Source organism: Cyanistes caeruleus, chromosome 2, assembly GCF_971803275.1.
Source record: "Cyanistes caeruleus chromosome 2, bCyaCae1.hap1.1, whole genome shotgun sequence".
Lineage (NCBI taxonomy): Eukaryota > Metazoa > Chordata > Aves > Passeriformes > Paridae > Cyanistes > Cyanistes caeruleus.
The window spans coordinates 44,889,873-44,916,077 of NC_141702.1; the positions used below are offsets into that span (position 1 = coordinate 44,889,873).

Sequence of the window (26,205 nt, forward strand, 5' to 3'; positions counted from 1 at the left end):
TTTATAATAGGTGATTCAGCAGTGAGAGGCTTTTGTGATCTTCCATGGGAAGCTACTATTTTTAGTGAATTATTATAAGCAGTAGCATCACTCACATTTATTTATAAAGGCATGAAAGAACACCCATACGTGTTTCTAAATAGTCAATGTATAGTAACAGCCATATGCTGAGAATGAGTAAAAATAGAATTGAGCACTCTGGCTTCCACAATGCTGCGTGAGAGTTGTGCTGGAATCTTTGCATCTAAGAAATGAAAAACAGAGGCTTTTTTTTTTTTCCCTCTAGATCTTCTTTCTAGCAATACAAACCCAAAGCTTTCATGGTGAAAGTCTGCCTTGCAGTAAAATCGCATTGTTTTCATTGAGGTATAACTGGGTGACCACTGAGGTTTGGGAGGACTCTTCCTGTAGTTTCAGCAGCTGGTGGATTGGGGCTGTGCTGAGTGTTCAGGTTGATTAGTTGTGTATGCCTGTACTTCTCTGAGGGCTCTGTGGCATGGAGGAGAAATGCAGTGATGCTGTGCTGAAGCAGCTCCACAAATAAAGCATGGTTTTATTTCCAAAGTTCCTACAGTGGAAACACTTGAAATGCTGGGGCTTGCCATTGAGAAACAATAGGAGAAAAGAAAGATGTTATCTGCTGCTGATACCACTCCTGAGCAGAAATTACAATTCTTTTGCTCTAGTTCTGCAAAGACCCAGCCCTGTGTGTCCATTGCAGCCTTTTTGTATGCAGTTCCTTGGGTTTAAGTTCAATAAGGGGCAACATCTCCCAATTTCTTGCTGACTGTTCGTGTCCCAGTCAAGCCTGTGTTGAGTTGCCTTGAGATTTCACTTTACAAGAGCAATGCCTCGCAGTAAATTCTTGCTTTTAATTAAGTTAAATCCTTTTACCTAAATCACCTGTGTTTTTGTGTATTGGGCAGCCACAATATGAAGCGGGTGGAAGGGACTGGAAAAGGTGCCGCTTGACAAAGGTGCCCTAACAACGTCTCAGTGGCAATGCCTGCCTCCTGATTCCCAAATCCTATTATAATGTGTAAAAGCATTGCCATAGCATGCAGAGGATAACACTTTATTTTTTAGGGGACTTCCTATAGCCAAGGGCGCTGAGGTACCTGGCTCCTGACACTGGGAGGGGTTGCTGGAGAGCCTGACCTTCCCTGTTCCACAGCTGCATTAAAGTATCATCATTTTCCTTGCACTCTGCTTCTTGTCTCCCAACACCCAGTGTAAATGACAACCAGCATGCTGTACTCACAGCAAAACAAATGTTATTTATTAGAGTCCTCATGTGGTCAGAGTATATCTGACTGTAAAATAACTGGAGATTTTTCTGCTAACTGGAAGCGTGGTGCTCTGAGGCAATTTCCAGGCAGTGTGTATTTTCAGCTAAGTTTTATTTACGTCAGCGTAGCAATTTGCAATATCACTGTTTGCAAAGAGCGAGGCAGTGGTTGTTTTAACTAGAATGATTTTTTTTAGCTTTCCTTACTAATTATTTTTTTTTTTTTTAGGAAAAACTTTCAAGTCATGACTCAATTCCCATAGGTCCGTGCTTTGTGGTGCTTTCCTTTTTAAAGAGGAGGGAATAAACCCCCTTTAGCGAGGTCACTCGCTGCCTGCCCTCGTGGCCAGCGCAGCTGGGGAAGCGTGGCGTGCGTGTCGGGGAGGATTTGTTTTCCCTGTGCTAATCACTTTCTCCTGTTGTAATTTGGCACGGCATGGTGCCCTGTGTGCGGGACGGAGGCAGATCCGTGTACTGCTCTCCTATCTGAGCCAGCACGTTTCAGGGGATGAACCTTTTCTGGGCTTACTGTTCTCCCAAGGAACTTAAATCCCTCAAGGCTCTACTCTTCTGGGGTGGGGGACAATGGGCAGAGGTGCAGGCAGAGCTAATCACAGTGGAGGCTTCTTCTGGTGTTCTTCCCTACCACCAAGGCTGGAAAACTCCTTTGAAGAGAGGATGAGAAGGGAAAAAAAACACAGAGCCACCTTTCAGATGCTGAGCTGACTTTCTTAAATCTGTGGATTTTTTTTTTTTTTTTCCCCTTTTCCTGAAGGAGGGCTGAGCCTGTGTCACCCCACATATTCAGGAGTGTGAGGATAGTGCCTTTGCCATCTGGGTATGAAGGGGTGTACCCTGCAGGACTCTGGTGTGCTGTGGCTGCCTGCTTCTGCTGAACAGCTGGTGGGATTTTTGGGAGCTGCCTTGGGCAGATGATACCAAACATCGGGCATCAAAACTACACTGAGTGTCAGAAAAGATTTCTTTTTCTATGTGTAATTTTCTTAATGCTTTTTTTTTGTCCCTGCAGCTTCCATAATTTAGGGAAAATGTAACGATCTGGAAGACATAATATTTGGTTTGATATGGAAAAAGAGGCATATCAGGACAAAATGTCTGGATAGATATTGTGGGAGAACTCTATGTTTTAGTTCTTGCTTTTTCTGTATCTGCAGAGCAGACTTACTACTTTATTAAATTATAAACATTTTTCTGGTTTGCAAAAACTCATGGGAAAGAGGAAGAAATTCTGAGACCTCTTTGGGATTTCAAAGTTCTTTGTGAAGAGTAGTACTGCAGCCTTACGGAGCTAGGCAACAAGGGACTGTATGGAACCAGTAGTTGGGTGCTTCCCAAAGATCAACTTCCCTAGGCTTGCAAATCCCTTTCACCAGGGACTCCTATGTACATGCACACAATTGGCAGCTTTAGCCACTGTTGTCTTGTTTAGTTGCAACTGAATCTCCTTGGGGACTTTAAAACAAAATGTAAGACATGCAAAATGTAAAATGTGATTGTCCCACTCTGCTCTGCACTGATGCAGCATCCACTTTAGTCCTGTGTGCAGTTTTGGGCACCACAGTATAAAATAGACATTGAGTTATTAGAGAGTGTCCAAAGAAGGGCCAGAAGGATGGGGAAGGGCCTCGAGGAGAAGCCATATGAGGAGAGCTGAGGTCACTTGGTTGGTTTAACCTGGAATAAAAAGAGACTGAGGGGAGACCTCCTTGCAGTCTGCAACTTCTTCATGTGAGGAGGAGAGGGTACTGATCTCTTCTTTGTGTTGACCAGTGACAGGACCCAAGAGAAGGGCAGGAAGCTGTGCCAGGGGAGGGATAGGCTGAATATCAGGAAAAGGTTTTTCACACAGAGGGTGGTTGGGCTCTCCAGGTAAGTGGTCACAGCCTCACTTGTCTCAGTTCAAGTGTGAACAATGGTCTCAGGCACATGGTGTGACTCTTGGGGTATCCTGTGCTGGGAATTGGACTTGATGATTCTGATGTATCCCTTCCAGTTCAACATATTCTGTGATTCTGTGATTCTTTGATTCTATGAAAACTGGTAGTTGAAGCAAGTTTTGAGTTACTTGTTGAGAAGTCACGGACGCTGGTGTGGACAGGTGGGCAAAATGTGTTGAATTGTTAACAGACTCCGGTTTCATCAGTCATTGAATGCAAAAAAAGTACAGTTTTCTTAAAGAAAATAATCTTTTGGTGGAAGCTGTCTCTAGGAGTGTTCATACCAAATGAGATTTGTATGACGACATTTTGAGCAAGATGATGTGAGTTGAAAATTAAAATTCAAGTGAGCAAGCAGAGCCGTAGAGAAGCTGGACTCCCTCTCTTCAGCTGGAGACTGATAAGCTGGAGTTATTTTCATGGCTTCTTTTCAGTGGGATTAAATCTGATGCCTTTCTCTACTGTGTGGCCACCAGACAACTTCATATGGTGAAGTAAAAACATAATATATGTTAATACAGGATAAAATAAAGTGTAATTCTCCCAAGTGAGCATTAGCAGCATTTATGGGTCTGCAGATAGTGTTTGTTTTTCTCCCACCATGTCTTAATATCCCACTTGTTAAACTACTGCTTTTGGTTTTTAGCCCTAACTTTTAGGAGCCCATATCTGAAATAGCAAATTTGCTACTCAGTACAAAACACTGAAAGAAAAACAGACCAGTGTGTAACTTGGACTTGTCAGCCACCAGCTGCCCCTCATCTTGCTAATCTTTAGGCCTTTTATTTTTTTTTAAAGAAAAAAAAAAGAAAAAAAAAAAAAGAAAAGCAGGGACTTTTAAGAGTTAAGTTACACAACTCTCATTTTATTTTTAAAGCGAGTGGATTCCTTGTTGCGTTGTTGAGGATGATAAATTGATACCACATGTTGCTTCCAGACAAAAAAGACTCTGTACTGCAGTGGAAGCACTTGCAGCTGGTGTCTGAGTTAGTGGACAGGCTCCACAAGGTAAACATGGCTTGGGAAGAGGCTGAAATGGGCACAGGGAGGGGGAATTTTCTCCATTTTAAAAGCTCAAGCATTTGCTGCTGTTGTCTGACTGGGTCTGAGTGTTGAAATAACACGTCCCAGCCTCCTTGGGAGACTCATTCAGTTGTTTGTATCAAATTAGGGATACGGCGCATTGGAAATGTTTGAGTGTCCTCTCTGTCAGCTTGCCTGTTTGCAGTCTTATCAAAATATTGAGAGAGACTCGTGTAATTAGGACACGGTAGCTGATCTCAGGGGATTTTCTTGCAAGGAAAATGTAGCTGGAGGAGTATTAACCGAATAAAACACGGTGCAGTGGATCAACATTGATCGCTGAGAGCATGTCCCTGAGTTTGGGAAAGTGGTAGAAGCCCTGGTGTTGCTGCCCTGGCTGTTCTGGGCACCCAGCTCACCCCTTCTGCTGGTGCCATCAGCCTAAGCCAAGGGAGGACAGCAGCACTGCATGCACGTGGCACTGCTCACATCAGTTCTGGCCGGTCTCGTGTGTTCCTCTGCCCTCAGTCTTCCTTGTCTCCAGGGACCATCCCTCCCCTTGCAGGACCATATTCAACCTAGCTGGTCTGGCCTCAGGGCAGTACATGATGCTCTAGATGTTATCTGCAGGAATATCAGTCTTGTGGCGTTCAGTAGAGCCACAACATTCTTCAAGTCCAGTATAAATGATAACACTAATGAAGGGAGGAGCACATCATATTTCTTTCTTGCTCTGCTTGAGTACAGTCCATATGTTGTACCCATCGGTGGTATCTGAGCTGTCTGCAGCCTGGCCAGCATCTATCCCATCTACATATGGTCTCCAGGACAGATGATGGAAGTTCCTTTATGGGTCTTTTAAAGTTTCTCATTGCATTTTGGCATGGAAAAATGTGTTAAGTTTCCATCATCATGGCCTAATTCGTCTCCCACATCAGTCAAATTCCCATTAATTTCATCAGCAGTGGGTTCAAATTATAAACTATTTTTTTTGCTTCCCCACCTCCTTTGTGGTTTGTTGCATGGTCATATATTAGTTATGCATATGGTTGTGAGCAACAATTGTCCCCATATAATTTCCTATCTTTTAAGCAGATGGGAATATTTTTTGACAGCTCAGAAAACAGGTAGAAAATACAGTTATTTCAATCCAGATTTCTACCTGGTAGCACAGTGCAACAGCCTTTACTGATGTGAGTTGCCAGTCCTGATGGCTTCTGTAGCGAAACTTGTATGAGAAAGGATAATAGGATCCAGCCCTAATTTGATTTGGCAGGGCATCCAACAGAAGGAGAAACCAAAAAACTCAGGTACTGTTGCTGAAGAGGTTAGTGGGGGAGGTTATGTGAAAGAAGTGGGTTTTAAGGCAATGTTTTAACAGAGGGTGGAGATGGGGTACACAAAAATAAATTAGCCCATAATTATGCTTAAGAAAATCTTCCTGCAGAAGAAAAGCAAAGAAAAACAGAAGCAGGATTTTAAGTGGCATAGTGCTTAATGTAAAGAAAAACAAACTGCTTGGATTTTTTATAACCACCAATTTTCAATGCAGAAGGATTATTACATTCTTTTATTATTTGTGCAAAACCGACACTGAGCAAAAAGATATAATAACAAGAAAATTACAAATGTGCACATACATATCCACACATGCAGGAGTCCTCATTCTGAAAGGTGCCTCAGTCTCACAATTTTACCATTTAGGATTTTTCATGGTTTTAGGCCAAATACTTTCATACTATGGATACCAGCAGCAGAAATAAGCCCTTTTATCAAAACACTATAGGCTGAAAACTGTTAGTTGCTGGCACTTTGGCTGAGTGTTTTTATATCTGAAACTGTGCATGGCACACTGCATAGGCCACCTCAGGTGTTTGTCCTCTCTGAGATTTGCTTTTCATTAGCAAGAGTCATGATTCCATGTATTCTTATACCCAGCATTTTTAGGTGGGGAACAGCATGGTTCCTATGGCTTTTTAAAGCCTGGTGTGGACTTTGCATGGAGAAATCCCTATGCAAATGTTCTTACAAGTGGTTGTCCATGTAAGTAATAGGGGGTGAGGGTGAGAGCTACCTGCAGAGATGCAGTACAAGCTGTAGTATCAATAAGGGTTATTTTTAAAAAAAAACATCAGTTCTCCAGCCATTTTACAGGGAGAAACCTGAGGAAGTAAGGAGTGGTGCCTAGTTATTAGAAGTTAAACTGTTGCCAGACTCAAAATATGGTTAAAATGTCATCAGCTGAACAATAAAAAGCTTTTTCCCTTGTTAGACTGAAGAACTATTATGGTGCAACTCAATCCACCATATTTTGATGGCATGATAGTCCCTCAGAAATGGACATGTTTATAGCTGAGGCACTGACCCAAACTTCTCTTGAGCATGTCAGCAAAGTCTGTTCAGCTGCTTTGTGTAAATTGTTTAAAACGTAACAGTTGCTGTTTTGAAGCATGGTCCATATGATTTCTCTTTTCATTAAGTGATAATCACAACCATGTCTGCTGTCTGCGTGCAAGAACTTCAGGCATGAAGTTTCCGTTTCACAATCTGACAAAAAACACGATGCTCAACAGTGGGGAAAGAAAAGCATTTTATACTGAAAAGAATTGTTTTGAAAAAAGCTGGGCTGTGCTTCTTTATATGTATCTCCAGTTTATTTATGTCAAGGATCCATTTTTCCTAAGGATGCAAATATTGAGGTGCTGGTGAATGATTTGTTGATTGATTTATTCTTTGCCCATTCAAATCTGGAGTTTCTTCAGTGTTTTGTAAACAAAGGGCACTTGTTCTAAATGGTTTGATTGTGGTATGGTCTTGCTGACTATGTGTTTTTAAGAGATGTTGATAGGACAAATAAGATTTTATCCTTTTCATAGATACACCTGGCAACTGCCAGAATTCAAGAAAAAAGAACTCTGGACTCTTTAAGCTTAGAGGAATAGCACAAGGAATTTTTCAGAGGACTATGGGATAGCTCCAAAAATCTTTTGACTTCCACATTGGGAAAAAATGTTGGCTTATCAAACCTGGAAGCATTCACACTAACAAATACTATTTCCTTTCCCTTTCTTTGATCCATATATCAAGCACAAGATCAGCAGGATGAGTGGAGTGTGATTTTAATCTCAGTTATTTTGGTTTAAATCTGGTGCCACTTCTCTGGGGGTACTGTGGGCTGGTTTTCTCAGGCTCTTTCTGATTTTGAGGTGATGATCATCGGTTTGAGCCGAGGTGGTGTTCGGGCAGTTGGATCTGCTGACAAGTGCAAGCAGATAGGATGCAAGAGCAGGCTGTGTGCAGGCTCCCCTGAGAGCCCTGTGTTTCATAGCATCCTCTACAGCACGGAGTATCCGGCTGTGTACAGCAGCTTTATAGGGCTCTGTATCCAGCAGCTTACAGGGACAGGGATATCGTTGCATACTGTGTCACATCACGTTCTGAAGACTGTGAGGATACTATAGCGGGGGGACAGCTGGCCAGCTACTGCCGTATGGGCATAATTCTGGTTCCTCTAATCAAGAGAGAAAGTACAGCTTAGTCATGCACAGAGTGCCTGTGGGAGAGGAGCAACAGCACATGCAGTTTTCTCAGGAATTATTATAACAAATATATAGCACACGTGCCCATGAAGAATGAAAAAGACATTTGCAGAGGCTGCGATGATTGTGACTACCCCTCCAGCCAGATTTTTGCTATGCCTTTGCAGTTTTTATTTCAAGGAACTGATGGCAAGATTACTGATAGTCATAGTTTGTCCTGAGTCAAAAGTAAGGGAGAAACATCCAGCTCCTTTCTGGCAGGAATGTCACGCTCCTTTTCTTAGGATGAAGCTTTTAGCGGTGTAGAGATGGGGACAAGGAATGCACAGCTAGTGCAAGCTTGGGGCTTTTTTTGGGGCAGGACGCTGCCATGCTGCACTCACACTCCAGCCCTCCCATATCCAGCACCAGAAAAATTCACAGAGATGTCCAGGGGGGTCCACTGATTTTGTCCATGTTGCTGTTATCAGGGGATGTTGGTTTAATGATTGAGATTTGGGTTGTAAAAGAGGTGGGATGCCAGTCTTGACGTTCTATTTTGTTCCTTTCCTGCAGAATTCGATCCGGCACAACTTGTCGCTCCACAGCCGATTTGTCAGGGTGCAGAATGAAGGCACCGGGAAAAGCTCTTGGTGGATGATCAATCCAGACGGTGGAAAAGGCGGCAAGGCGCCCCGGAGACGCGCCGTGTCAATGGACAACAGCAACAAGTACACCAAGAGCAGAGGGCGAGCGGCAAAGAAAAAGGCAGCCCTGCAGACAGCCCAGGAGACGAGTGAGGATAGCCCTTCCCAGCTCTCCAAGTGGCCAGGGAGTCCCACCTCCCGCAGCAGCGACGAGCTGGATGCGTGGACAGATTTTCGCTCCCGTACAAATTCAAACGCCAGTACGATCAGTGGCCGCTTGTCACCAATTTTGGCAAGCACCGAGCTGGATGATGTTCAAGATGACGATGCTCCACTTTCTCCCATGTTGTACAGTAGTCCATCGAGCTTGTCCCCATCGGTAAACAAACCATGTACTGTGGAGTTGCCTAGGTTGACTGATATGGCTGGGACAATGAACTTGAATGATGGTCTGACTGATAACCTCATGGATGATCTCTTGGACAATATAACACTCCCTCCCTCCCAGCAGTCACCCACAGGAGGGATAATGCAGAGAAGCTCCAGTTTTCCTTATGGTTCCAAAGGTTCAGGGCTGGGCTCCCCGTCAAGTAGTTTCAACAACGCTGTGTTTGGGCCGTCGTCCCTGAATTCCCTCCGCCAGTCACCCATGCAGACAATTCAGGAGAACAAGCAGGCCACCTTCTCTTCCATTTCTCATTACAACAACCAGACGCTGCAGGATCTCCTCACCTCTGATGCGCTTAGTCACAGCGACGTCATGATGACACAGTCTGACCCACTCATGTCACAAGCCAGCACAGCTGTGTCCGCCCAGAATTCCCGCAGGAATATAATGCTCCGCAGCGACCCCATGATGTCGTTTGCTGCGCAGTCCAGCCAGGGCGGTCTGGTCAATCAGAACCTGTCCCATCACCAGCACCAGTCCCACAACTCCTCTCTTAGTGGCAGCCGTGCCTTGTCCAATTCCATCAGTAACATAGGCTTGAGTGACTCCAACAGCTTGGGATCCACCAAACATCAGCAGTCACCTGTCAATCAGTCTATGCAAGCACTTTCTGACCCGCTGTCAGGCTCCTCTTTGTACTCCTCTAGCGTGAGCCTCCCGGTCATGGGACATGAGAAATTCCCGAGTGACTTGGACCTGGATATTTTCAATGGGAGCCTGGAGTGTGACATGGAGTCCATTATCCGCAGTGAACTCATGGATGCCGATGGGCTGGATTTTAACTTTGATTCCCTCATCTCAGCTCAGAACGTTGTCAGTCTGAATGTGGGGAACTTCACTGGTGCTAAACAGGCTTCATCACAGAGTTGGGTACCAGGCTGAAGGATCTTTGAGAACAGGGAAAACGGGCAAACAGGTCAGTGCCCCATAGATGTGGTGAAATAATTGGTTCCTTAGTTTTATTGGAGTTTGCACCAAACCATTAATAGTTAGTGCACACTAATAATAGTAATTTCGGTTGTGATGGCTTGCTGTGTGTTGGTATGCAACAGGCACAACCAAGAAACGTGGAGGTGTGGAGGGAAACGAGGCTAAGCTATAAAAGCTGCTCGACTGCAACATTGTCAGCACGCATCTGGTGCTCAGCGCCCTTCTTAATTTAGGCATGAGAAATGTTAATGACAAATCAGGCAAACCAAGGTGGAATATTTGTGGCTTATAGGAATCGCAGAGCTCTAACTCATCTTCTTTGAAGTCGCAACAGATGGATTTTTTCTTGCAGCCAATGCCATGTGTAGCCAAGCTGTTTTACACAGGGATGGGGCAAGGGGCTCTGCAGTCAGTGGAGCAGTGTTGCTGTGGGGGTAGAGGAAGAGTGTCTCTGCAAGATCAGAGGACCCGCTGGGGATCAGGTGTGTGGGACAGATCTGGACAGGATCAGAGTTGGGCTGCTGCTTTGCAACACTAGCAAAGTTGTTTGGGTTTGCTTTTTTGTAAAATTGTATTTCGTGGCCAAGAAAAGTTATCAAACAGAGGAATTATATATTGGTGGGATCCTTGTCTCAGGAATGTTCTGGCCTATTTAATGTTTTAAGTATGCAATAACTGTTGTCCTCCTCCCTCCACCCCTGAATGGAGTAGATATCTTTTTCTTTTGGACTCCTCCAAGAGAGTATCTGTAGATTTGGGTTCTGACATAGGTGTTTTTTAAATGTTAACTTCTTCAGTTTAATTTTTTTCAAGATTGATATGTTTTTTTCTGCTGCTTATTTTCCACAGTTGGGGACTTCTAATCATTGTTTCTGTGATCCTTTTGTGATTCTGCAGGATCCTGCCCATACCTCTGCCTCCTCACACATATTCCCTGACTCATAGGGCAGGTGCCACATAAAGTACCCTTTCTCCTTTGTTTAGTTATTAGTATAAGGGAGTAAATTTCAAAATGTATTAGGATAAAAGGTTAACTATAAATTATTGAAAGTGTTCTATTAACTTCAGAATAGTATGTAGAGCATCTCAGTGGTGAGGTTAAATGATGCATTCATTCAGTTTACAGCTCACTTCCAGCTTTCTTATTTTCCAGGTGAAGGACGCAAAGAAGGAGTCAGTGTCCTTTGACTTTACAGTGCATAATTTTCCCCTTTCATCTTTAATTGCATTTTCATTCACTGTTTCACAGTTAGATGTTCAAGGGGAAGCTGAGTGGTAGGTGAGCAGCAGTGGTGAACCTCGAGAACGTTTTCCTGTTTCCTGTGTGTACAGAGCACCCCAGGAGACGTGCTGTGATCTGCCCTCTGTGAGGGAGAACGGGGCTGCCCGGGCATCCTCCTTTCAGTCAATCTGCAAAGCTGCCGTGTTCCAATGGAGTGGTTGGTGTGCACAGTCCTTTCACTGTCAGTGGAAGGATTTCCTCTGGTTCTTGCACATCTTCTCGCTTTTAGCAAGAGCATTGCAGTGCACAGCCAGGAGACAGGCTGCAGAGAAGGGTTGTAGAGGATGCTGCATCCCACAGACCCTGAATAAGGCAACAACTTAGCAAGGCCAGGGCCACGCATGAGTTTTGGGCTTTCTTCAGTTCCAGTACTGGAGAATTTAGGGAAAAGAAAGGGAGGAAAAAAAGAGAATTGATTCAAGGATGAGGAAGCAAATATTCACAGAAGGTCATGCTTGCTGACCAGTTCTTTCTTCCTTCAGGTGCATGAGTTGCTTGGATTTAAAAACCATCTTTGCATGATGTAAAAAAGAAAAGGCTGTAGGAACTTTATTGCTGTGCAACATCCAGCAGTACAATCTGTCAAATGGGGCCTGAAGAATAGATGTTATTGACAGTTTTGCTTGACACAGGCAAATAGGGCAGCCTCCTGCTTCCATAGCTTCACGTGCTGCATGTAGGTAGCAGCTGCTGCAGGGAGAATTGCGTGGGCAGTGTGGAGGGGACACAGCACCCCACCTCCTCACTCATGCTCCTTGCTGCCTCTTCACCCCAGCCTCTGGCATCCACGGAAAGCATAGCTGCCGTGATCTTTTTCAGGCTGCTCCCTCCGAATAAAGGAACTGACACATCTGTGTGAGCATAGTTTCATTGCAGAGGACAGATTTATTAACAAGACAGCTCTCTTCGGTGGATTACTGTCCAGTCATCTGTGGAAGCCGCTCTCCCGCTCCCTGACAAGTGGACCGGCTGCTGCGGGGTGCCTCCGGTATCAGGTGCAAGCGCAGATGATTTCTGCTGAGCTGGTTCATCATGCACCCTTCCTCATCTGTTAAGCAGCGCTGTTTGAGAGTTTGCCTCCCTGTGAGCATCTCGTATTTGGATAGGGGCTTCTCGCATGACATCAGATGCAGTTGTTCTGAATTGCTTCTCTTGGTTACTTCTTCACTGCAGCAATGGGGATCCCTGAATTAAAATCTTCTTTCAGCAGGGTTCATGACCCCAGTAATGAATCTTTACAAGCCCAAAGACTGGGGGATGCTTTCGGCAGAACAGCCTGGCAATTGCTTATGCTAAATCCGTTTCACAAGGGTAGCCAGGTGTGTTTTGTAGGCAAACAAAAGTAGTTCCAATGGATTATTGGCATACCTAGGAAGGAATAGTAAGGATTGTGTTTTGTATTAAAAATTAGAGAAACATTGGAGTCAGTTTTCAGGAAGAAAAGAAAGAAGGCAAATATGCAGGTATTTAATTCATACATACTTAGGTATAGAGGGAGGTTCACTTTGGAAGAAAATCAACTACAATTTCTTCATAGGGAAATTAAAAAACCCTGCAGGAGATGCCACTGTTGCAGGTTTAGTGGCTGTGCACATTTGCTGCACACAAGCCTGTGCATGGTCCCTGCAAAGAGCCCTGCCTGGTCCCACCCCACCAACCTGTGCCCATGAGGCTGCCCAGGCCCAGCCTTTCAGGGGGCCCTCGTTGAGGCATATAAATGAATTTGGGTTTGGTTTGGGTATTTTTCTCTTACAAGAAGGAGTGGAGAAAATCTGTATTTTTTTCTTGCTTTATTCACTCAGCCATAACTTTTTCCTCTTACACTGCTTGGGGCCTCTGTTCCTCTATCTCTGCCTGCTTTCCAAAAGCACTGGATAATCCCCTCCACCCACTCAGATAATCATCACCTTGGTATTTCAGTGGTTTAGCAATAAATAAAGACATTGCTATTCCCTCATCTGTCTCTAGAATACCTTTTATTTTGAAATTAATAGGTCCTTCTCTTAGTCTGGGGTTCCCACAACTCTGCACTTTGCTCCAGGGTCTGTCTCACCTGGCAAGTCCAAAGGTTTTTGCCAAAGAGTAATCCCAAAACAGAGCATCAGCCAAGACTATTCAGGGCATGTGCTGCTGCCTGGAAGGTCAGGAGCTGGTGAGCAGTTGCTGCATGGGCAAGCATTTTCTCCAGCATCAAAACCCATCCAAGAAGTTGCTTTTACCTGGATTATTTTAGTGATCCAGTTTACAGTGGCATCATGCAGGCAGCAATGCTGGCAGGGTTGGGCATGGGGTGGAGAAAGGCTCAGCACGAGCAGGGCAGGAACTTCCTGAGTCAGTGTCATAGTCTGAAAAAAACTCATCTAAGCTGCATCTTCTGAAAGACATCTCAATGTGTCATTTATGAGGGTGCCTCTGGGCTCTAACAGAGCTGTGCTGGGCTCACATTGACTTACTTGAAAATTACATGTAAAACGCTTGACAGATCAGTTAAAATCACTCATTTTCCACTAGTATCACCTAGGTCCCACATCTTCTTATTGCAGAATACACAAGCTGCAAATAGCAACGTCATGTAATGTTCACGCTTGATAATTAACATCTCTGGTGAAAAAAAATCTAAGGAAACCTAACAAAATGTTTGTTAGTCTTTCATTAGTCCGTATCAGCTTGGACTACTTGCCAGTTTGTTAATTGGTGTTCAGCTGTTTCTGTGTACAGTTCATACTTAAGACAGATAGGTCTGAGGGTGACTTCATCTTTACAACACCATCTTAAAAGTGAAAATAGGTGGTCAAAGATCTCCATTTGGATGGAGTTTTGAATCAGAGAGTTCTGTACAGTTTGCCACAAAGAAGATGATTTTTGATTTCTGCCAGAAAACTTCTACCCATGAATGCTGAATTACTGGACCTCTTACCTGATGACATGTGACTGCCTCAGGACCATAGCTGCACTTCCTTCTCTTTTATTTTCAAAAATGAGGTCTTAGGGATAGGGCTGCCAGGTTTGTTACAGAGCTAAGGTGGGGCTGTCTGCCTTTTAAAAATCTAAAGGAAATTCAAGAGCAGCACATTCTTCTGCTCCATTTCTAGGAGGCTAGTGGTTAAGGTGGTGGCACTCGTAACATTTAAATGTTGTTTCTGCCAGCCTAAGTTTTGAAAGGTGGTTTTGTGACTAGCTGAACTCCACACGTGCCAAGTTTAGTCTTTGAACAAAAATGTCTATGTAGAAAATGTATTTTGTGGGGGAACAGGGATCCCTTCAACTCCAAGGAGGGCCTGCCCTGAGCAGGCTCTTTGGTGGCTGGGGAACACATCAGTGGCACAGGAACAAACTATACTCATGGCTGCTGGGGAAGAGGAGAGGGGAAATCTGGGAACACCCCATTGGGACTGCCCCCCATGAGGTCCCACTAAAGCTCATCAAAGCCCTTAGCATACAGAGGCCAGTCCTGGGCTTGCAGGGATGCTGTGACTTTTGCTGTGTGAAGACAGCAGGAGCTGACACACAAACACAATGAATTGCTCACTCCTTCTGGGAGTAGGGCTTTTTTGTTCTGGTGTGTTTTTAATATGGGTTTATTGTTTGGGGTTATATTAACCCAAGGAAAAGATCTGTTAAAACCAGGATTGCCTCCACAGGCTTGTGTTGTGAGTGTAAAGCAGCTGAAGCCAAGACAGTGGTCTTATCCTGTGGTTTGGGTGTTCTTCTCTTGGTGTTTTTTATAGATGTATTTTTTAGAACCTCATGCTTTGTCATGTGATTCAGCAGCAATAATTAGGCAGAAACTTGCTGTCCCTGCAGATGCTAAGATTACAGGATGACATACTCTCACCAGATGACAGCACAAACTGATATTTTTAGAACAGCCCACATCAACTGGTCTCCCCAGTGCTTTCCTCCTTGGATCAGCAGTGCACAGGTTTTGTTACGGAATGAGTCTTTGCAAATTGTCTGTCTCGTGTGAATGAGCCATAATGATTGTTTAGAGCTGCAGATCAGCGTTGGTCCCTCGATATGTGGTTTGCCTGATAAGTGGGCTGGGTTACAGGTGGCTTTTCTTTGTTCATTCATTCCTTCCTTTGAGCCAGACTTTTAAATAGCCCCCATGAAAGCATATTTTCTTGAAGAAGTGCGTAATAAGAACTCCTTTTTAGAAACATAGCGTCATGCAGCTGAGGAAAGGTCAGGATCTTCTTTTCATAGCAATTGGGCACTCAGCCCAGGTGATGAACTGACAGCTGGAGAGGTTTAAGTCTTGTGTTGATGACAGCCAAAAAGCACAGGTACAGTGTGGGAATGCATGTTTGAATAGTACCGTGTGCCAATATCCAGCCTTTCTGTCCTGGCATGGAGAAGGGGGATGAAGGAAGGAGCCACCCTGGGCTCCTGGTGCCAGTGGTGAAGGATCTCCAGCAGGATGTTCCCATCAGCAGCATCTCCGATCAAGCCCGGAGTGGTGTGTGGGGACGCTGACCCTGTTAAATCAGGTACCTGTGGATGAGTGGTGGGAATGCCCTGCTCTGGTCCAGTCTGCCGGAGCTGTTTAATCAGCTTTTCCACTCAGATTGCTGCACAGGGTGGCAGTCATTGGAGTCTGGCAGAGGGGACATCTGCTGAGCAGGAATTTGATGGGCGTGCAGCTCGGCAAGCGGAAGCTGCTGTGCAGCCATGACTGCCATTACTCCTGGAAAAAACTTTTCCCAGATGATACTGTGGAGGATGCCTTGTGCTTATGCACTTCTACAGCTGAGCTGAATGTCTTGCCCATTGTTTTTGCTTTATACTGCCCACATCTCTTGGCTTTTATCTATATACAAATGTAGATAAAATCTGGGTTTGAGGTAGGACCTTTCCTCTCTTGCCTTTTCTGCCACTTGTAAGTTATGATAGAAGATGTCCTGCCTTTTATCAACATGGTATTGGCCTCTCATTTTCAACCTACCACAGAGAAAAATAAGAAGATACCATAGTGGAAAAGATGTTTTTAAAATAGGCTTGGTACTTGGCAAAGAAAAAGAAGCTGTCTATGAGCACATTCAGAATTACAGGTACATAGCATGTTTCCATAGCACTATAAACCCATAATTCAGGATGTCTCTAGCCATGCAGGTGCCTTTCACTCTAAAATGTGACTCTTCAGATTCAAAAATGCAAGCAAAATCCTTCTCTGGTCTTGCACAGGTGCAGTAGTTACACATCTTTTTGCGATCCACAGTAGACATCTCCTTCCCAGTGCTCCCGAGTACCTAAAGAAAGCACATTAATTCCAGCTGATGGGCTTTACCCCTAAAAAAAGATGTATTTTGTAAGTATTTTTGGCCTTCCTCTTTTCCAGCAGCATCCTGCCTAACAAGGGCTGTGTTGAGTACCCAGGCTGATGTCTCAGTCATTGGCAGTGTAACCCATAACTGGCAGGATTTCCATCCCACTCCTTGGGCTCCTGAGCAAAATACAGGGGATAAAATTGACCAAAAGGTTTTCAACTAAGAAACCTGTTGACCTTATGGAGAGAAGCTATCCTGTATCTAAGCTCTCCTGTGTTGGCCAGGGCAGAGGATTAAACCCAGCCAGATGTGATGGTTCTCAACAGCAATTGTGTATCAAGAGTGTGCTTGGGTTCAGAGTTTCCTTTTCAACTGTAAAATGGGTAGAAGGGCCTTCACCCACCTTTGTGGGTAAAATTAAATGCCCAGAGAAGCAGTGGCTTCTCCTGTGCTGGAAATACTCCATACGTGACAGGATCGTGAATAATCTAACCTAAGGCCCTGCCTTGAACAGAAAGTTGGACCAGATGATGCTGATCCCTTCCAGCCTGGACTTTTATATCATTCTGTAGACCAGTGGGATGTAAAAATAACCTGCTTATAAATAGTTGTAGCAGCTCATTTCAGTTCTGGCCTTCTTTCCCAGGGAGCTGATAGAGGATGAGAGGATGATCTGCTGTCTTAAGTTACATTTACTTCCAAAACACTTGGTGGTCTCCTATGGTCTGTAGTATTTCTTGGAAAAGAAGAGCAGCAACAGAAGGAAAAGGGACACTTTCGTGCTTTATGCGCTTATGCAGCTGCAAGCACCGCAACATTTTAACTCCCATAAGTCCTGGTTCTGTGTTGGCATTCTTCCTCTTTCCTCTTATTCTCTGTCACCCAGCTATGAGCTGGGAAAGACCTATTTTTATGAGCAGAATTTAAAGAGAAAAAGCAAAGTTGCAACATGCCTGAAAGTTCAGGAAATAAAGCCACATTAAGTTGCCAACTCTGTTTTTTTGTCCTTGGGCTTTGTCCCCAGCCTCAATGTTGTCCCTCAGCACAGGGCCATCCTAGTGCAGCGTGTGCTAAGCCTGTAGGGTGTCACTGTGGCATACCTGCTGTGGCATTGGGATTTCCAATTTTTATTGTGCTTGAAATATAAATCTCATGCTGTAATTTTGTCATTACAGAAAGACTGGCCACAGTAATTATCTTCCTTACTTGTTTTTAAACGAATTCTGTGTATTTTCCAGTCTTCAGCTGTGAAACCTCAGGCAGAATATTAACTTGTAACCACACGTAATCAAGTCTTGCTTTTTGAGCCTACCCCCCACTTTGGAGTAGGAGCTCTGTTGCTAGAGGCGATGACAAATCGAAGGGCAGAGGCACCAGAATGAATGCACATCTGTCTCTAAAGGACACACTCTTCCTTGAAAATGTTTGTATCCCAAGTGTCTCGACAGTAAGAGCAGTTACTGGGATTTCCTGTCCCTGGAGAGTTGTTGCAAAGTGGTACCCAGGGAGAATGCTTGTTTTACAGACCTCTAAAGGGTGATACTTTCCAAGATGAGATCCACTCAACAAGCCTTCCAGACAAGTCAGGAGATCCATGTTAGGCTGTCATACAGAAGAGCTGTGCGTTGTTAGTGCAGATTCTCATCCCATAATCGTGTCATGGAGCACATAGCTTTTCTTCCAACAGAAAACTTTATGTGCTGGTTGCTGGGTTGGCTCACTGATAAACCAGAGCATTGCCGCCTCACCCTTTCTGTTCTGAAGAAATTTCCGGTGCTCCATAATTGGCACCATTGGGAATCAAAGGGAGAAAGCAAGAGGTGGAAAATGATTCTTCAGAGCTGCTCTGATGGTGCACAAGCTGGCGTGGGGCTTGAGAGTCCAGTTAAGTGGTGGAATGATGTGAGACAGAGGTGAAGAAACGTTGTTGCTGGAGGGAAATCGGAACCAGTCAGCTTGGCCACAGAGTAAAATGAGAGTAACATTTGTAACTGGTCAGTAGTAAGGTAGAGGATGGGAGGGCAGAGGATAGGACAGAAGAAAGGGACATCTCATCTCCTGCATGACTGTTTGCAAAGCTTTTAGAAGGGCCTGTTGCAATAGGATAAGGGTAATGGTTTTAAACCAGAATAGGGTGGATTTAGATAAAATAAAAGGAAAATGTTTTTTATAATAAGGGTGGTAAAACACCACAACAGGTTGCCCAGTGAGGTGGTGAATGACCCATCCCTGAAACTGTTCAACACCAGGTTGGATGGGGCTCTGAGCAACCTGATCTAGTTGAAGATGTTCTTGCTCACTTCAGGGGGATGGACTATACCATCATTGGACTATACCTGCCAGCCCAAGCAATTCTATGATTCTGTGATAAATGGAGATGTAAGTGGAGCACTTATTTCCCTGCATTGATCCAGTTTTCATCACTGTGGGGCAGCAGGCTGCTAACTCAGGGCAAATAGGCTTTTTGTGGTGAGACAGAAAGGAAGACTGCGTGAGTCTGTTGCAGATTTTAACAGGGTGACTTGAAGGCAGGCAGGTTAAGACTTTGAGCTAGCTCTTTTCATTTTTAATCCATTTGCAAAGTCTGTGTAAACAGAGCTGTGAAAATGGAACATAGTTTGGTTCTGCTGTGTGATGCACATCTCAGCTGTGCATCTGTCTCCAAAATGTTGGCACTGTCTGAAGTACAGGTCCCACAAGAAAAAATATTGGGCAGTACCACTTCCACAAAAGATGCTGAACTTAACCCATCCTCCAGGTTTTTTCTCATCACTTGGTTTCATAGCATAATATTAAACATTAAGCAATATTCTGGCGCTTTATTGGGAGTTTCTGTAGTGTTTTACTTTTAATCAAGAGATTTATTCAAAGTCAGCAAGACTTCTCACACGTGCCACAGTTAAGCCTGTGCTCAGCATAACTGGCAGCTGCCTGAGAGGGAGCTGACTTGCTGGGCTGTGGCATTTGGGACCCGAGCCTTGCCTTCAGAGGATGCTGTGCTTTGGGAAGTCACTCATTTCCAGCCCCCTCTGGTGCTGAGGATTTAAAAGTAGAGAAATGGGCTTGCACTTGTTTGAGCTGCTTACGAGCCACTAGCCAGGTTTTACTGGGGGCTACCAGGCCTGTCTGGGTGTCTTCTGCTGACCTTGTTACGGCCATCGGGGCACACCAAATGGAGTCATTGCCAGGCAGTCGCATTAACGAACGGCCAGCGTTAATTTGCCCTTTGAAAATGAAGAAATCAATATGTTGATCCAGTCGGAAATCCCTTTATTCACAAAACAGTCTACCCCAAACCCCTCCACATAATTAAGGCTAAAGCCAAATTTTGTTTGGGTGAAATGCACAATCTGTCTGCTCCCTAAGCTGTGCTGAATAAAGTTCTCCCCTAATGGCGCAGGGAGCAGCTGTCACGCTGTTGCTCTAATAACCATGAGACAAAATGATTAAATTTCCATCAATCATTTAGCATTATCAGAATAGGTCATTTTAATAAATTGTTATCATAGGATCAGTGCCTGGCACCTTAGACGGGACACAGTCTTTGAGTGATCCTCCTTGCAGGAGATGCCTGTCCTGGTTAAACCAGCAATTCCACTAAATCCACCATTTTTTATGATGGTGCCTGCTAGTAGGGTCTTTTGAAAGTAAAGACATTCCTGTAATCAACTCAATGGGTTTTTGATTTCCAATGTCCCCTTATTCTTGCACTGTATAAAAAATCATCAATCTTTTGTCTTGGGGAAAATCCTCATAAGGTAGTAAGTGGTATGAGGGGACTAAACGCTGTTTTCAGAAGCCATTTCAGAGCCAGAAGTTACATGTTACATTTCTGAAAATGTGAGAGGATTTCATGGGAATGTTTAAATGTACATATTTTCCAAAACCCTATGTGGTGCCTGCCTATATCTTGAAGCCACTGAGTACCTTTAAAACTCTGTCCCCTTGGCCCCCTTGGTTGAAATGTTCATCTATTTTCAGTGTTTTACCTACTTACCTGGTCCCTTCATAGTCATCTCCATGCTGTATCCAAGGTTTCTTCCCCGCTCTTCTCTCTCGACATAGAAATTTCTTTGCTACCGAATAAAATAGACCCTAACCCAGTTTTTAAAGCCAGCTGGACCCTATCTGTTGCTGGTGTGTTGTGTTAGCAGAAAAATGGAAAACTCCAAAGGCCACACTGAAATTTGTGGCTCCTTACTGTTTGTCTTGAGCAGCCTCTTCATCTGTCCTTCAAGGGTGGTGGTGGATGTCAAACACTTACAGAAGATTTATTCAGCTTTGTGGTGATGCTGAGAAAAGGTGATAGTGAAAAATGGTGAAAAACTGGAAGGTCCTTCATTGCTTCTACCTGGAAATACACTTAACAAATAGACAATGCACTGGGTTTCTGTAAATCAGACTTGACCATCATTTTTCATCAGAGAGAGGGTTTTTTCTGTCCTGTTTGGGAGCAGCTAAGCCAGAAAATAAACACATGAACCTTGGCAAGGAAAAAGTATTTTCAGGCAGGGTCATCTTATTCCTTGCTATATGTTTTAAAGTTCCTGGGTGTAAACATATCTAAATTGCATCTCAGTGTAAGCTGTTGTTTTATTTGGAAGTTTGCTTGGTTGCCTTTTTTGTTGTGGTGTATTTTTTTTTCCTACATGCAGTAATCTCACTGTCTTTTCTTCTTTTTCTCCTCTTCAGGCCCTCAAACTGACACGAGATGTAGAGAGAGAACCCTTTGCCAAATCTGCTGTCAGCAAGTGGACAGTGATACTGTTTACAGCTTACAACCTTTGTGAACCCTGCATTATTTTCCTAATGAAGCAGACTGTTAATAGGCCCCTTACTGGAGTGAAGAACCTACTCTTTTTTTTTGTTGTTGTTCTTTTTTTTTTTTTTCCTTTTTGTTGGAAATTGAACTCATTCTAGAAGTATGCAAAAATCTTCCTTTTCTGGGATGGCCAAGCACCTGCTGTGGAGACAATGTTCAGCACCATCCTGTTGAGAACACACTGTGTAGCCTTTACACTAGTTACTTGTCAATGAGTATGTGGTGTTTCAATATATTAATGGTTTATGGGATGTATTAAGTTGGTTTTTCTTTTTGGAGGTTTTCCCTACCTGCCCACCCTCCCCTCTACAGCCTCCAGTTTGATTTCCGTAGATTTTTAACCATTGTTGCTTTCTCTCCCTGGGGAATCTGAGGCACTGTGCACATGCATGGAAATGACCATAACCCAACACTGCTCAGGTGTCAGGGTTTTCTGAAGATTCAGCATTTGTTAATCCTATCAACCAGCTGGATTCCAGAGAGGGGATGTGCGTGGCCTGTTTGTTTGTTGGGTTGGTTTGTTTCTTTCTTTCTTATTCTTTCCTTAGTTTTAATGGTACACCCCTGTTTGCCATGAGGGTCAACCTAGAGTTGGTTGCAAAACAAGGGAAGTTGGTGAGTTTGGCTCATGAGGACGGACTGACAGCGGGTGCCATGGCCCCCACATGCACCGAGGCAGGAGCCCTTTTCCTGCCTGCTGGAGCAGGCTCCCCTCCTGCCTCACGTTAGCAAAGCTGCCCTCACTGCTGCAGTGAGCTGGTGAGGAGTTATGGGCTGAGCTGCCACACAAGGTGGATTTAGTCACCTGTAGAGAGAGATGTGTTTGAAAACACAGAAATTAAAGGAATGGGCAGCTGGGCATCGGTAGGTGACTTGCAGTGACAATGCCAGGAGCTGAGGCATAGATCGCTGCAGGGTGTGTTATGGCATTAGTGATCCTGTTTATTTTTGTTGTTGTTGTTTTGGACATATCCTTGATTATTTTTTCCTTCTCATTATGTATAATCCATTGTGGCAGAAGAAGCAGGAGTGGGAATGGCAAAGTGACAGTATCATACAAATGGCTTTTCATATGAGCGTAGATTGTAGCAAGATAAATGACACTGAAAGACAAGGCAGTTTTATATATTTTGCTTCTAAGATTTTCTTTTGTAAAATGAATAATAATTAATAATAATAATGAATAAAAGGTATGGTGCTGTATAGATCCTCTCTATAATCTGGAAAGTTTGATTACTTTTTATTAGTATCCTGGGGGTGGGGGGAGGGATACAAAAAAAAGAGGGGAAAACACCAGTGGTACATAGGAACTTGGTATGAAGAGGTTCTGAATAGGACAGTGTATACATAATTCTCCAAAGCGATATATGAAGTTTTTTTTTTTTCCTTTGCATAAAAGCATTATGCATATAAATATATAAATATATTTTATTATGTACAGAAATGGATCATTATGCATGGATGTTAGGAAAACAAAACTAGCATTTTAACCCAAAGTCTCAGTGCATGAGTTCCCACCGACCCGTGTCCCATGCAATGTGGAGTGACTCCCTCTCGCCACTGCCACCGCACATGCACAGTCATGCACCAACACTCACACACATTCGTGGGCCCTTCCTCACTCCTTACTTTCCAGGTCCCTGAGGTGACTTTGGTGAAACAACGGCTCCTAGTGTGACGGAAGTTTTGGTTTTGTACCGTAGCTCCCATGCTGTTCTCTCATAAAGATGCACCTCTTGGTTTCTCCCCTGCCAGTTTTGACTGTGTAGGCTCTGTGCAGTTGTGGTTAGCATAGCCCTGTAGCATATCAACTCTTCCAAGCAGCCAAGGGTTTATCATTTGCCTTTTAAAAAACTTCTCTTTTTATTTTTGCACTGAGGGGTTCTATTTGTTAGTGTGTGACCCAGTTTATTGCATTCATTGGAGCTGGCTGGTGCCCACCAGCAGCCGGCTCCCCAGGATGTTCGTGTGGTATAGCTGTGCACCCTGCTTGCCTGAGTCCAGTTGCAGGCACCTTTTACTGAAATTGGACAAGAGTTCATCACTGGCCTCATCTGAGCGTGTGCCATTAGCTCTTAGCTTCCTGGTACACCCCAAAATGTGAGTGTATGCTGAAGCACTTCCTTCTGGTGTTCTTTTGCTGAGGTTTCTCTGCAGCTGCTGCCCTGTGGCTGGCCTTGTTCCCCAGCCCCACATTTTGGCTGTCAGCAGAGCTCACTCGGCGCCTCTCCGTGCTGAGATGCAGCTTTTGATCCCTACAACAGATGAGCCTCCAGTGAGACCCCTGGTGCTGCCCAAAGACACACTGTCCCCTGACAGATCAGTAAAGCCTGACTCCATGGTATAGCAAAAGTGACCAAACCCCATAACTTATGTTTATTTTCTTAGTTCAGATTCAGTTCTTGTCAAACGCAAGCGAAGGCCTGTTGAAAATTTAACTGAAAAGACTGCAAATTCTGCTCTGTTCCAGCAACTTAGATTGCTTGGGTTCAGGGGAACTGCTTTCCACTGGAAAAAATGAGAGATGAAACTATGGCCTTCTCTATTCAGAAAACAGAGAAAAAACACTTGGTTTAGAGACAGCCCATCAGTGTCAGAGAAGTCTTTTTAAAAAGAAATAATAAAAGCATTAGTGGCTGAAAGGCTTAACCTGTCTCCCAGCAATGTCAAGGGGAGCATTTCCTTTGGCATAGCTGGGACAGCTTGGGCCCCTGCTTTGGAGAACATCCCAGCACCCACTGAAGAGGGATGGACTTGGCCAGCCTCTTCAGTTTGGTTTGGTTTGTGTTGCTCAGTTTTGGGGCCAAAATTTTCAAGCAGAAGTGTCTGGTGTCAGGCACCAAACATTGGGGACTCCAGCGTGGTCACAGGGGGCGAGCTGCTCTGCCCTCATGGCTTCTTGAAGGAAGGGGAGGTGACAGGTCCCCCCCCCAGGCCTGGGGACAGTCATCACCCTCTACACCTGCTGAGGTGCCCAGCAAAGGCCCTTCACTCCAGAGGTGCTAAATAAATCTCCCTGAATTCAAAGGGCCAGGTATTTAGGTGTCAAAATTAAGCCTTGAATAGCTAGTTTGGGGAACCTGCTTTTTGAAAAATTGGCCTTTGAGTCTTTGAACATGTTTATGCCTGGAAGTTTTCCTTATGAAATCATGTAAAACAGGTGAAGGTCAAGGTCACAATTACATGGTTATCTTTTGAACACTTGGTCTAAACAAAAGGTCTAAAAAGGTGTTATTTATGCAGTTTCTAGTCACAGGTTGGGGCTTGATTTAATGATTTTGTGGGAAAAAAAAAAAAATCTCTTAAGAATAATCAGATAGTTAAACACTGCTTAATTCCAGAAATTTTTGTGCCACTGCTTAAAAGAGTTACCTTTTAGGTCATGTATTTCTCCAAAATTATATCATTGCTTGGCAATTGGTGTCCTGTAAGTGTTTCAAGTACACAATATACCTTTGGAATTGCCAACAGATGCGAAGGGGGACCAGATACATTTCGTAACTATGGGTTGGAAAAAATGGATTGTACATTTGGCTTCACATGTTTAACTTTTTTTTAAAAAAGTTGCATGATTGGAAAAAATATGTATACAGTATCTGTAAAACTGTTTTATCTGTTTCTGTTTCAAGCCATGTAAATTGGAAGAATATTAAATCCACAGCCTTATCGCGCATGGCCGTCTTTACATACCGAAGAGCTGAACAGTTTTTACTTTTCATTTGGGCTATCTTGTACTTTCATTTGAAAGCAGACACTCTCACGTTGCAGTCTTACTGAGGATTTTATATTAAAAAAAAAAAAAACAAGAAAAAAAAAAAAACAACGAAAAAAGATGCTGCCCTGGAGGAATATATTACCTTACTACTCAGAGGTTGGAAGGAAGTTTGTTTTGGAGCAAAACCTGCCCCTTTCCAAATGAAGTAGAGACGCAGTGCTTACTCCACTTGGTGTTAGTAGATATTGCCTTGTGTATTCCATTTTAAATTGTAATCTAGTTTGTAAAAGAGATGGTGACGCATGTAAATAAAGCATAATGGATCTCTACGTTGCACATTTGCCTTTGATCTGTTTTATTGTGTCATAGACAGACATGTGAACATAGGACCTGGGCAAGGGGTGATTTTCAAGCAGCAAGTGAAAATGACTGGTGGGGGACTTGGGGCTGGGGAGGCCTGCACCCACTAATATATGTCAGTACATACTGACGTGGGCTTCAGCCCTTCCATGCTTCAGCCAAGCCAGTGTAGTTTTGGTGGTCAAATAACCCCCAGGGGGATCATTTACTGCTGCTAAAACATCACAAAGTTCACTTGAATCTGAGGACAGAGGGGGTTGTCCCCAGGGGTGGCAGCTGTACTGTGCAGCTGCAGACCAGCTCGCCTGACCAGTCCAACTGCAGACCTGTCAGGAGAAGGGTTACACCCCACACCATGGGCTTGGCTGGGTTTCACACTGTCTCTGAAAAATGCCTGGAGTATTTGAAACCACCCGTTTGGGATGTGGGATAATAAAACCAGCAGCCTGACTCAGCAGAAGGCTATACCGAGGGCTCTGGCTGAGGCACTGGAGAGTGTGCTTGGAAACGAGGGACATGTTGACAAAAAAACTCTTCTCCCACCCTGTTGGGAAGCCAGAGATGTGTATGGTCTTTTGGAGTCATCTTTCAGGAAGAAATTACATTTTCAAGAAAAAGGAGCCTTTCCTCACAGGGTGGGAGGGGGTTCTCATTACTCTGGGGGACAAACTGCAATGTCTGTGCAGAGCCCACAGGAATGCTATGCCAAAGTACTGCAGCAATAAAGAGCAGCTTGGGGATATCCCTTGTTAAACATAGCAAGCGCTGTTCAGGTTTTGTTCTAACTAGGGATAGCCTGAAACATGACAAGATCCAGACAGAGAATAAATAGCCTTTGACCCAGAGAAGGTGTGCATTAAAGCTCCCAGAGTGAGAATGTACTTGTCCTGCAGCAACTACAGCTTCCTCTCACAAACAAGAGCTTTTTTCGCTTGCTTTTTCCAGAA

General features: G+C 44.0%; 1 protein-coding gene across 1 annotated transcript in view; it reads left to right on the top strand.

The window, feature by feature from the left end:
- FOXO3 (forkhead box O3) overlaps window positions 1-25,234 on the top strand; it is an 88,260-nt gene extending 63,026 nt beyond the window's left edge. Inside the window, exons 2-3 of the mRNA XM_086876739.1 lie at window positions 8,364-9,798; window positions 21,054-25,234. Coding sequence (XP_086732865.1) covers window positions 8,364-9,764 — 1,401 coding nt within the window. The 3' untranslated portion in view covers window positions 9,765-9,798; window positions 21,054-25,234. The remainder of the gene's footprint in view (window positions 1-8,363; window positions 9,799-21,053) is intronic.
- The last annotated feature ends 971 nt before the right edge of the window (window positions 25,235-26,205 follow it).